At 37.1% G+C, this 13888-nt stretch overlaps 1 protein-coding gene across 3 annotated transcripts in view; it reads right to left on the minus strand.

Moving 5' to 3' along the window:
- The window catches only part of DCP1B (decapping mRNA 1B), a 75091-nt gene that overhangs the window by 25811 nt on the left and 35392 nt on the right, over positions 1 to 13888 (minus strand). For all 3 annotated transcript variants that reach the window (XR_008620324.2, XR_008620323.2, XM_003820364.7), the window contains exons 4-5: positions 6857 to 6923; positions 4567 to 4702 (exon numbers count right to left, since the gene is read on the minus strand). Coding sequence is in view for 1 of the 3 variants with exons in the window: in XM_003820364.7 (XP_003820412.2) it covers positions 4567 to 4702; positions 6857 to 6923 (203 nt within the window). In the remaining 2 variants the exon portion in view is untranslated. The remainder of the gene's footprint in view (positions 1 to 4566; positions 4703 to 6856; positions 6924 to 13888) is intronic.

The following is a 13888-nucleotide window of genomic DNA, read 5'->3' on the forward strand; positions in this document are numbered from 1 at the left end:
GTGCAGAGACAACACAATGTAAGAAGGCGATGGAATGCTCTTTCCAAACATAAGGCACTGGCAGCTAGCAGGGTGCATGCACACCTAGTTAGGCAGGCCAAAAATAAGGTGATGGAAAAAGAACATCTGAAACAGGCCCTGAAAGCTGGATCATATTTTGATGGGTGAAGAAGGCGTGGGAACAGTATGAGAAAAGTCATGAAAGCACTCTCAGGAAGCAAAATGAGTATTCTGTTTGGCAGGAGTTTCAAATATTTGTAGAGGGTAGTAGGGTTAGAAGAACAAACTGAGGCCATGTTAGGGAAGGCTTGAAGACTCCAAGGGTTCCTGTACTGGGCAATGACAAACCAAGAAAAACGGAGACTAGGAAAGTAGCGTGATCATGCAGGTGTCCTGGCACACTGTATCACAACATCTGGCTGTTAATGGAAGAAGAAATAATTTCCTCTATTATTTATCTCACAGTTGGAGCAACTGACATTACGCATATAACAACATGTATTTGATTTTTACAGAAAAGCACCTTCTATACACGAATTAAGTGTCTGCACTTCATGTCAACATTATAACAAATCTGTGAGGGCATAAAGATGAACAGAACATTGTTTTAACTTCAACCAGTTTACAGTGTACTGGGAGAAGTTGACTTAATGTAATAAATGAGGAAGAACAAAATAAGTTTTAAATAGTAATAGACTGAGTTCACATGGAAGAATAATTAATTTGAAGTAAAAAGTATCATTTTTACTAAGCCTTAAAGGATATGTAAATTCTGAAGGGTAAATAAAGTAAGGGGAAAAATATTCCAAGACATAGGCACAGTATAAAGTGATGGCCTAAATTAAATCTCCAGAACCGTATATGAGTGTTTCTGAGAGAGACAGAGAATGTGTGTGCTTGTGCTGTTCTTTTATGTGATGGTCACTCAAGTGAGGCCAGAGAGGAGACACAGGAGAGTCTCAGGAAAACAAAGTTTATTATACTCACAGGTCCTGGAGACAAGAGGCATGCCACGCTGCACAGGGCCACGTGTGGAAGCCTCAGGGTGTCAGCAGCAAGGGGAAGGCGTAGGCTAGAGCATTTACTGAATTTCCTCAAGAAAGGCAAGGCAGGGCATGGTAAACAGGTTAAGATTAGCCAGTTTGAATAACTCCAGCAGGTTCTAAACTGTATGAGTGGTCCCCAGTTGCTGGGTACCTGGCCCTGGGATGATTAAGGCAGAGGAATATTGTACAGGCCAGAGACGAGGAGATACGTATGGCTCAGGATTGGTTAGTGTGCATATTAAAGGCGTGCTCCTGGCCAAGCCCTTTGCTATCTCTGAAAACTGGCTGGTCACAGGAGGGGCAGTCTCCCCAGCCAGAAAGGATTTTAAGATGTCAAAACATTATAACATATAGAAGATAAAAAACAGAAACAATACAAGGTATGTGTGTGTTGAGAGGAGGGAGGGAAAGAAAGGAAAATAATTTTTTTCAGTATTTGTATTTATTTACCATTGTTACACTGTCTTCACAGAACATTAAGTTCCTGGAGGGCAGAAATGTCACCTTTTGAAGATTAATCTTTAGTGTGCATAATATAGTATAATTAATAAAGTATAACTAATTATTCAACTAGTTGCCAAGTCATCATATTTTTTTAATGACTTTTGAAGAATTAAAAAAACACAAAATGAATACAGAAATAGTTGTTACTGTCTGAAGCTGAGATGAAGGCATCTCTGTCCAGGCCATACAATAGAAGGATAATTAAACTGTGGCTCATTCACATTCATATTCCTTCCTTCACTCAACAGCCATTATTTAACACTCACCATGTGCTAAGTACTTTGAAGACAATAAGGGATATAAAAGTGAATAAAGGATGTTCTTCGTACTCAAGAAGCTCACAGTCAAGGCAAAGCATGTTAAAGAAACTTGTCTAACTGCCTATATGTGCCACTTCATTCAGGATTTTTCTGATTGCTTCCTCATAGCATCATTTAATTTGTTTTGCTACCTGGTCTCCCCTCACTCCCCACCCACTTTCACTTTCTGTAAACTAAAAAGTTAGAGCTCAAGGCTTAATGAGATTCAGGATCAACTCTTTGGGCAAGAATATTTCAAGATGGTGCTGTACATTTGACATCTTATCACATTAGGAAGCCAGAGAATCTGGTTATCTAACTTTTAATGATGATAATCAGTGGGGTTCAGGAGGAGGCAGCCTGATCCTTCCACTGTCAAGTTTCTATCAACCTTTCCCATAACATTAATATTACTGATGATCACTGCCTGAGTCAATTATTTTAAGCAGAGTGTCTTTAAGTTCTATTATTCCCTCCACACGTACTAGCTGGAATTCTCTGGTAGAGAAGAGCTCTCCCTCATTGACCAGGGCTGTTTGATTACTCTGAGATATAGTCCCTTTAGGGCAGGCAGGATAAAAGCTTAATTCATTCCCATTAATTATCAGTTTTCAGAGGAAGGAGTTGGTGCCTTAGCACCTTCAAACGGATAACTAATAATTATTTTGCTTGGTTTTATATGTTTGGTTTGCTTGTTCTCTTTCTCATTACCAGGAACTCATAGATTTTTATACATTCAATGTGGTTTAATCCATTGTAGTCATTCCTGTTGATGTTAGAATTTGATGCTCTGGTCAGTGTCCTTGAAGCTGATTTCTGTGTCCTTTCACATGACCCTATTGGTTTTACTATTCCAGACCTGGAATCAGAAATTTCTTTGAAGAGTCCTGACACCTTCTGGAAGGAAGTAATATTTAGAAATAACAATCTGGGTGATATAGATGCTTACTGCTACTGAGTTAGTCACTTTTATTTTTATGTCCTTTCAGGGCAAGAGTGAGAAACTCTATTTTTTGTTTCTATACCTAAGAAACAAAACATGAACTAATTCTGATATTTCCACTTAATCTTACATAGTTTTAACTTATTAGATTTGATTTTTTTCCCCTTACACTAAGGTTTTGGTTCCAACCACGTTTATCTAATTTCATATTTATTATATCCACAACAGTAGAAAAATTACAATGCCAACAGTAGAAAAAGTAAAATGCCAACATTACTACAAACAATAAAACCAATGAATGAAGTTTATAATGTCTTGCAGTTCTTTTTGTCCTTAAAATATAACCCACTAAGAGTGTTCAGTTCAAGCAGCGGGCTTTGAAGTCACTCTAATTTTTTTTCTAAGTAATTATGTGACAATATGATATTCAATTACATACATTTATTTCAGCTAGTTTCCAAATTCTATAATTTTTAAAAATTTTTATTTTTTGCCCATTTTTCTAGTGTTAATCTTGTACTTCTTAATTTTTAGGAGCTCTTCATAAAATAACCTTCCTGTTATTCTGGTGTCAACAATTTTTTTCTGAGTTGTTTTTGTATCTTTCTATTTGCTTGTGTTGTATTTAAGCCTTGTAAAATGTTTTTTATTTTTATGTAGTTTAATTAATTGCTTTTGGGTTTTTAGGCATAATTGAAAGATTTCTCTTTTCCTAGATTATAAAGAAATCCATACAAATTTTCTTCTGGTACTTGAATCATTATATTTTTACATTTAAATTTCTAATACATTTGGAATTTATCCTGGTGTATGCTCTAAGGTACAGACTCAGTTTTGTATTTTTCCAAATGGCTACCAGTTGCCCCAACACCATTTATTTAGGAATTCACTCAAATAGCTGACTTGCAATTATCATCTTTATCATAGCCTAGATTTCATATACAATTGGATTTAATCCTAGACTTAGAATCTTAAATCTGTCCCACTGGTCTATTGGGCTGTTAGGTATCAATACCATCAACACCATACTGTTTGAAATGTTTAGACTTCAATGTTTTAAAATCAGGGAGAGCTCGCTCCATCCCCCCACTCATCTCCCCCACCTCCAACCCCTACTAATATCACTCTTCTTTGCCAGGATTTTCCCAGCTATTCTTTCTTGCATATTTCTTCCCATGAGCCTTACACTCAACTTGTCTAGATCAGAGAGTAAGGGAGAAGTGGGGAGGGGAGGGGAAAAGAAACCAGTGGTATTTATTTAGCGATCACCTTAAATGTAGAGATTTTTTTTCTAAGAGCTTTATGTTGAAACTTCTTATCCAACAACAGGGCGTATATTTCCATTTGTTCAAGTCTATTTTTATGTCTTTCAGGAGTTTTTAAACATTTTCTTTATATAGGTTTTGCCCATTTCTCATGAATTTTATTGCAAACAATTTTATATTCATTTGTTGCTACTGTAAATTGGGGTCTTGCACTGAGTCTACGTCTACAAGACTTACTACAAGTTGTGTATATGAAGGTTATTGTATACATGAAGGCTACTGTATATATGAAGGCTACTGATTTCTCAGGCTATTTTTTAACCCATTTAAAGGCAAACAGTTTTCTTTAGCTTATAAAAAATCTATATTACAAATAAAGATTTTTTATTTGTAATATAATTTTGTTTGGTGGAAGGAACAGCACCCACAGCACCTACTCTTGCTAAACAAGAATATTCTCACTGCGGAACTGAAGTGTGTATGTATCACAAGGAAGGGCAAACACTCACCTTTGTGTATTCGTCTTTGGCCTTGATGAGCATTCGTAAAATGTCTACTTCTTTGCCCTCTCCTGAATTGAGGATCATTGGGGAAATTCCTGCTCCAGTTCCCTGATGGGCTTTCAACTGTTCATACTGAGTTAGGCTAGAAAAACAGAGGGGAAAATCCACACAAGAAAAACCAATTCAACACAAACAATGTTTAAAACCATCCCAATTCTCACCTAGTTGTTTTCATCCTGTTACAACCATATTAGAAATAAGCTTGCTTAGGAATTTAAAGGAGAAAAATGAGAGTTGAGGTCCTGAATTCACTGACTACACAGATGAATCTAGGATAGGGGTCAGCAAATCTGTGGGCCAAGTCCAGCCCACCACCTGTTTTTTGTAAAGAAAGTCACAAACACAGCCAAGCTCAACACAGCCATGCTCCTTTGTTTACGTGTTGTTTATGGCTGCTTTCGCATTACAAGGGCAGAATTCTATAGTAGGAACACAAATCCTGTGAACTGCAAAGCCTAAAATACTCACTCTCTGGTCCCTTTGAGAAGAGTTTGCCAACTCCTCACACAGTGCATTCTAAAGGATGCTCTCATTAGTTGCTAAGGAAACCCAATTTAGAGTTCTGAAATACTGAGGAAAGAACCCCCTACTTTACAGACTGCCTTGAAGTCAAGGCAAGGTTGATTCTGGCAACTCAAATCCTGTAGCTCTCTGGCAGTTTCAAAACATGGTAAAGATTCCATTCCAACTCGGAGAAGAGGGGCCATTTAAAAAACCACTTAGAGCAACGAGGAGTTCTTCTGTTGCCTGGAAAACAATACAGAAGAGAGACCAGATTGCTCCTATGTGCTGCTAGGTGATGTCGAGGAAAATATACTTTTCCTTTATGTGCTGTAACTTTCAGCTCACATTCTTATTATTGCCATGAAGTTTATGGTAACAAAGATCTGAGTACTTACTGAGAGACTTAATTCTAACTGGGGAGGGGGTCGGAATCCACACAAATCAGCTGCTTATTGCTAGTAAATAATCAATTTCCTGCCCGAGCTGTTAGGTAATTACTGCAGAATGCTGACAATTATAACATGGCCTCTTGGCTGAGCTACAGGGTATTTTTTAATCTGTATGAAATCCTGTTATTATTATCCACTGCACAATTTACAGTAACACGAATGTTCTAGGAACTAGTTGTTATGGTGGTAAATACCAGTTTGAATACACTTAATCACCATCTGCACCTTGAGCTAGTTACCTAAAATTAGCTATCTCTAGCTAGACTTTCAGGAATCTATCTCATTTCTTAAAAGGTGCTCCCTGTTTTTCATTTCCGTGAGGTCACTTTCTAGTCATTTCATTGCCCCAGGATTTAAAAGTGGGGACTGATTCTTTTGCACACAGAGCTACAGTGTCATACCCATGTGGCAGCAGCCATCCTATGTGCTTGGCTGAGCCCAGTCCCAGGCTGTGACACAGCACGTGCAGGAAACTCATCTCACTCTGAGACTCTTCCCATCCCCATAAATGGCAGGGAAATAACTGCCTCACAGTGAGCAGCCCTGGGCTCAAAAACTGATCAGTCAACCAATTGCAGAGCAGAGAGCAAGCCCTCCTCTTTCAATGCAATCAGGGAAGCCAAGAGTGGGAAAGTCAGACAGCAATTTTCAAGTTGCCCAAAATGCAGAATGGGACAAATCACAAGGTATCACAAGATTAAAAGAAAGAGACCAGTAACAAGGAAGAGAGAGACAGTCAACTGATCACTAAGCTAATAGTAACTCAGCAATTTCTAAGGAGACAGAAAATAAAGACTACCTTAACTCAGTGTCTGAGACATGGGAGGAAATTCTGAGCTCCCACAAACATGTATACACAGTTAAAGGAAAGCATCTGGGGGACGAAGGAAATGAAAGATTTTACAGAATCGGGAGCAGACTTTTAGGATGGCTCTGAATGTTCTTTTTACCAACAGGCATACTGATAACTTTTCGAAGCAAAAGATTGCTAATTTACAAATGAAAATATTAAAGAAAATTGCCATCTGGAACAATTCACATATATTTCACACACAGGAAAAAATGAATCATTCTAGATGATAAATATTATGCAGTGAAAATGCGGCAAGTTGTTCTTACGTCTGATTTTCATTTATTAATTAACACTAAATGTCTGCCTAACCACTGTGAAAAGGACTGCTATGGGAGATCCATTCTGTTAAGACTGTAGTATAGTTACACACACTTAGAAATACAAACAAAAGCACCAGGTCCTGAAAAATATTTAGCCTTCTAGTACTTACTTTTTCATAAGCTCTGCAATTCTTTGGCATTCTTCCTTATCATAAAACCAAATTCCATAGATGGACACTGCAAAAAACACATCAAACAAATTATGAGCATCTTCAAAACTACAAAATAGAAAAAAATCTCCTTTCCATCTTAAATACATAATAATCTATGCGTTAAATTGATTTATTCAATAATTATTGAATAAATAAAAGCAATCATTGGGGTTAAAGCTTAAAAATACAGCATCAAGCCAGGCACAGTGGCTCACACTTGTAATCCCAGTACTTTGGGATCACTTGAGGTCAAGTGTTCAAGACCAGCCTGGCCAACATGGTGAAACCCCATCTCTACTAAAAATACAAAAAAATTTAGCCAGGCCTGGTAGGGCGTCCATAATCCCAGCTACTCGGGATGCAGAGGCAGGAGAATCGCTTGAACCTGGGAGGTGGAGGTTGCTGTGAGCCAGGATCGCGCCATTGGACGCCAGCCTGGATGAAAAGAGGGAAACTCTGTCTCAAAAAAAAAGCATCAAAATTTAAGTCCACAGAGAAATCAGTGGTGGTTTTGTGCAAAGACGCGCACCCACACACATTGAAGAAACTGTGCTCCGCTTGAAAACATGGCACCTGAACACAACAGGCACTCGGCAAAATCTTCTGAAGCAAATGAATACAGACTGAAAATGAAATCACAATTTCTACACTTCCTGGCTGCGAGATAGCATTGTTTCTACACTCCATTTGCACATTTCATAAATACGTTTCATCTTTATTTTTAAATATTCAGAAACCTGATACTCAAATTATGCCTAGAAGCCTCCCTCCCCTTCTTCTCTCAGGAACATGTTAACTGAGAAAGTGGCTTTGTAAGCTGTAAGTTAGGGACAGGCCACTGGAAAAAATAAAATTTAATAATAAATCTCTGGCTTCAAAATGGTACAGAAAATTTATAACTGCTGAAAGATTAGATATGACTATGATTTCATCATTTAGTAATGAAAGAAACTGTGACATAATATACCTGCTATTGATTCATTCAATAATGTTCAAATAAGTTGTATACTTTAGTATGTGCCTATCTATATCATTTTTAGAGCAAAGGCTGAAACAGCTCCAAAAGACATTTACAAATATCTAGTTGAGGATCTGATGGCATTAATCATCTCAGTAATGCACTAACTACACACACATTTAAAACATCTTCATTGAAAATAGCAACAATATTATGATAGGGCAATGAAAAACAACAAAACATGTTTTTACAAGGGAAAAAAGACTTTAAATTCAAACTTTCCAAACACGTAATTATATTAATAGTATTTTGCTGTTACAACGGCTGTGATATTCTAACTACATCTTTTTTCCCCTCTTACCTGACCAATGTCTGGGCATGGAATTTCTGCTTCTTGTCAGAAATGATTCAGATATCAAAAGGTACAAGAAATGTCTTTATAGTGCTATTTTAAGCAGGTATCTTAAAGAGGAACCTACGAATCTGAATTACTCACTTGCCAAAAGGTGGCAATAGGGCTTTAAACTTTGGTTTTGCAATTATCAGTGTACCAGAAATCTTTTATCTTACCTACCTGCACGTGAAGTGGGGGGGAAGTAGGGGGAAAAATCCCAGCTTTTCCTTGAACAGGACCATTTTACTCTCTTAGATGGAAATACATACACATTTTCCTCCTTGGTACACTGACTTTTTTTTTTTTTTTTTTAAGAACGTCTGTGTTCTGAAGCCCATGTGCTATGAGAGCTTTTACATCAAAACAAAATTCTTTCATCTCAAGATCATTGAATGTGTATCTTGAAACTTCATATTCAAGGTTGCTTCCAGTCCATCAACAATAATTCCCTACTTTAATTCCCTACACAGATTCCTAACCTGCCTACCCTCACGTTCTTGAAGTCAAAGCAGATTGGATCACTGACGTTCAACCACTTAATAAATCTGAGTATGTTTGCGTGTCTTGGTGACTTTAACCTTAGTTACAAAACTAGGAGCCTGGCCTGTTTTTTTGGTTATAGTGTAAGTTTTCTTTCCTTGAAGACTGACTTTTCCAAAACTATCAAAGGAGAAAGATGGCAGTAAGGGAGAAAAACAGAGCATAACTCAGAAACACGAGGCCCAATGGCAGAGGAAAAAACGGCCATTGTTGTCTCATGACTAGGCTCTATTAATAAGAATATTCTGGGTATCTTTCGTTTGATGTTATACATTTGCGGCATTTGACATAAGGAATTGGGCTTTCGTAAGGGTGGGATGCCAAGAAAACTGTTGATACAAACAGAAAAGCAGTTTGACATTGTCATCACCACGAGATAACTGAAATGCAGATTTAGGGAGCGAAAACGCTATGGAACATCTTTCAAATGTCAAAGCAAAATGAAGGAAAGATTGAGTTTGCAGTAATTATTTAAGACATCGTGAAGACTTCTTTAGGACCCAACCGTTTATCTCCAAAGCAACATGGCTTTAAAAATTAAAATGAGATCATTTTGAGATAACTCTTTTGATCCCAGTTTAGTCTGGACAGAAAATTTAAATAGCCAAAGGGGAAAAAAAAACATTAACCAAGAGTTCTGGCTACCGAAAAGAGGCACCAAGATAAAATGCAGAACTGGGCCTAACTTTCTTCTCCCTAAAATAGTTTTGCAACTTGAGCTGCATTCCCCTGGGAAAGAGGCTGTGAATTCCATGGAAGTATGCATTCCAAGTTTCCTGCCTCTTAGCCCTAAGGTCTACCAACCCCTGGACAAACCTATCACTCTTCCACACAAGAGGGTCTATCAAAGCAGTCTGTGGAGATATATAAAAACCAGAGATCACCATGCCTTAGGGAGGTGATGAGCTGACAGGCTGACGGAAACCATGAAGTTCACATTTCAATCCAAGTTTTCCTGTAAAGCCACTGGGTGAGAGGCCCATCCCTACATAGGCAGGGAGCAGAGCAGGGAAGACGAAAATACAAGGTTGAAAAGAATCAAGCAAGAAGGTGTTTTGTTTTGTTTTGTTTTTTAGAATTCTAAAACTTAAAAGTAATTTTACTGTAACTTAAACTTGCAGCGATATGATATGGCCATGTAAACTTTTGTGGCACTGAAATGTTACTCAGGAATAGCTTCTGGGTTTTAAAAAATTATAAGAGATCATGAGCAGGATAATTATTTAGCTTTAAAAATCAACCAATTAATATACATCTGGAAATTCACAATGCTTCGAGCCTTTGTTCAGCCTGGTACGCCTGCATACCAGCCGCTTCCCAGCCACCTGTCTGCCAACACGGAGGTCAAGTTTAAGGGTACTTTGGTGCATGAAGCTCAACTCAACTATTTCTACATCTCTCCTGGAGGTAAGAAACCCTAAAGCGAAATAAGGAGTAGGAAGAACACGTTGAAATTTACTCTAAATATCCTAATGATACCTAGAATGTGACTTCCTCACTCTAAGAACTCATCTCTCCATATTTAATCAGGATTTACCACACACCGTTGTAAAATTTTGCCTGTAACTGCACTATCCTGGTTTATGCCGTTCTTTGGAAATTCTCAATTGAAAAAAAGTGATGTTTGAGGCAACAGGCAATGCAATACTGCCTTTACATAATGAAACACCAATCTTTTACTTTCCTTTTAACTCTGTCAGTAAGATCAAGGAGATCAAAATTTCCATATAGACTTCATGTCTTAGGTCCACAAAGACAAGGCAGAAAGCAAGCTGATTATATTCAGTAGTGGTATTTTCTTTTTAAATTTCTTCAGTGGAAAAACCAAAAGCTGGTCAAATTTTAAGAGGCTAGTTAAGGGGCCATTAAAGGCAGTGTCATGTCAGCGTCACTCAAATGTACATTTTCATTTGTAACCCTTTGATTCTTATTAGCATGGTGCATTAGTTCATTTTGCATGTTCTTTGGGGATTTGCCTCATCTCATTTATGTTCCTAATAAATATTTCTGTTTGATCTGTTCTTTTAAGATATTTATAATTTGTTTTATATTTTTACCCAAATACCATACAACTCCAAATCATGAATGATAGCTTGTAATCGTCTAATGAGGACATGTGATAATGTTTGTGTAAATTTTTAAAAGAAGATATATATCCATTCAATTAGGAAGTGGATGATAAACACATAATTACATGGGTAAAATTTAAATAGGCAGGACATCTGATTTGGTAATGTTCTTTCTAATATAATTTCACTAATTCCTCTCAAAAAGACAGGGAAATATGTTTTTCTTAGCATTCAGCAAGGAAGGCATTTAAGTTCCCTCTTTTTACTTGGAAAGCCACGGAAACGTGGTAGTGTGACATTACACAAACCTCTTCTGGGCATCTAAGGATAAACCAAAATTTAAAATTCCTTCAAACTCCACTCCTTTCATGAAGTCTTCCTCACAAGAGTAGAATAATATTTTCAATGTAAGGATGGAGAATATCTAATCATATATTTGTGTAAACACTTGTTTCTGAGACTTCATTCAAATATAATGTTTCTTGATTTACTATACAATTTATCTAGATCAAGCTTTAATAAATCTGACCACATTGATGATGACTAGTTACTAGCATATGGTAGTACACATGCACACACAGCTACTAGGCATTTGAAAGATCCCAAGATATTTTAAAAAAACAGAAAAATAGAACCATGAAATTTTAGAGCCAGAAGTCAGGTAAGAAGCATGCAGTTCAAGAACCTATTTCACCAATGAGGAATCTGTGGTCTAACAAGGTTAAATAAGCTAGCCAAAGTCATTTTTCTTGGTTTAATCTGTTTCCCCTAAAACATGCCCTTCTCCCAGCCTTTCAAATGAAATAGATGAAGCATTCAAATTTGTTTTTACATATTGGATTGAGTTCTAGACTTGGTTATAAAAGACTGGAATTAGTCTTTTTAAACCAAGTTCATATGGACTCTCAAAAGGAAAAAAAGAACGATGGAATGAAGGGAGGGGGGAGATCAGTGAGGAAGGGAGGGAGGGAGAGGGAGAAAAAGAGAGAAAAGAAAGAGGAAGGGAATTAAGCTTTCTGGTAGTGGCAGTGTTTTCACAGCAGTAAACACTCGAGCAGCAATGACGCTGCCTGTGTGCTGGCATCCATAGATGGGAAACACAGGCTGCGTTTGGCCGGCTCTGTGCGGATTCTGTACTTCTTCCCCATTTGGAATGTTTGCACTCAAAATGCTTTCCTCCGGCATGTTCTCTAATGCCTTTAAAGTAATGTTCTTCCATTCACCTTCCGCCTTAGCTTTACTGACCAAACACGGACACAATCTTGTAAAACAAAATCTTCACTGGCCACTGAGAGTCTACATAGCACTGTTATCTTTGGCCCCTGGTCTGCTTCTTTTCATATGACATGGTTTTACTGCACCTCACAAATCAGCGATCCCATGACCTGAGAATAATGGAAGATTCAAAGCAGATGAGAAGCAGTTTCTATTTTATGGGTGACTAATACTCATGAACATTTTGGGGGAAACAGTAGAAACAACCCTCCCCTTTCTAAATAAATTAACGTTATTAGAAAGTTAATGCCATTAAAAACAAACAAAACTCTCTGAATTAAAGCATTATACTAATTTGGATTAAATTAATATGTACTCTCCAACTATAAATGAGAATTTATTACTTTCCCAGTAAAAGACGGATTTAATCTTTTAGAAAGTTTTAATTTATAATGGATTCATGTTATATCATTCAATCTTCCTAACCTTCCCAGAGATCACCATCTTCCTAAACTGGGAACCTTGAGGTCATCTACTACCCTCAGGTTTACCAGAGGTCATACGGAATCTTTTTCATCGTATACTCATTTCCTAGTTTTATTTGTTCCTTTAATCTAAGAGATATGACAGAGTAAATAAACTTTTAAAAATTAGGAAGCAGAAAAGTCCATAGTTTACAACAAATATAAATAGAAACAACTTATTCTGCTTTGTGAGCCACTTAAATTTATATTTTCATTTGTTCATAATCTTGCTGATAAATTTCAAAATCTCCTTGGCCACAAATATCATGCAGGGAGTCCCTAATGCATCTTTTCCTTCTCTCTACTCGTCCTTGAAGACCCAGGCTTTCTCACTCCTCTAGGAATAAACAGTCCCAACTTTTTCTTTGCTCCTGTAGTTTTGTATATCCTTGTAGTAAAAAAGGTAATAAATTAAGCATTTATAAATCTGTTCCCTCCACTAGACTATAAGCTCCTGGAGGGGAGGACTTTGTTAAAACACCCAGTACAGCAAACAGCATGTGCAGACATTCAACAAATACTTGCTGAGTTGAAATGAAATCTAAGACTTCAAGCTCTTCTACCATCAATAACCCTTGTAATTGCTGATATCAATAATTATCACTTCCTGGAATAATTCAACATGTGGACTAGATATGCTAGAATTCTCTATCAATTGATTACACCTTCTACCAGAAATTTCAGCATGGACAGTCTCCTCATATCACCGCTTTTGTTCTCCTTCAACCTTCACTGAGAGTTTATTTTGCTTCAAACACTTTACCTTCTTATGCTTAAGTAGTGTTGATGGGATTCTGTCATTAGGATATGAGCTCCCGAAGACTGTATATTTCGATTGATCCAGCACTATGTAGACACTAATGTACTCGTTTAATGTGTATTTATTATTACAACTCTACCATATACCATTCTTCCTGATTGACTACTTGTTAGGCACTGGCAACTAAGAGCTCAAAGGATGCAACAATTCTGCAAAATCACATGCATTTCTCTTCATTATGGAAAAACAAAGGACAAATAATAACTAATAGTACTTTGGTCTACCAGAAAATCCAAGCTATTCATATTCTAGTCACGTTTGATAATGGCAATCCCAAGCTTACATATATAAGCACCTGAATGACCTGAAAAATGTAAGATTTAGATGCATGTCAGTCATTCCAGCAACACACTGACAACTATCACCATAAGTGAATCTCAATGTACATAAATAAGTCCAGTCTCCTATAATCGCAGTTTTTGAGAAAGCTATGTTTAAACATATCTATTTATGCTTAAGCTTATTTTTAA

Source organism: Pan paniscus, chromosome 10 (genome assembly GCF_029289425.2).
Source record: "Pan paniscus chromosome 10, NHGRI_mPanPan1-v2.0_pri, whole genome shotgun sequence".
Taxonomy (NCBI): domain Eukaryota; kingdom Metazoa; phylum Chordata; class Mammalia; order Primates; family Hominidae; genus Pan; species Pan paniscus.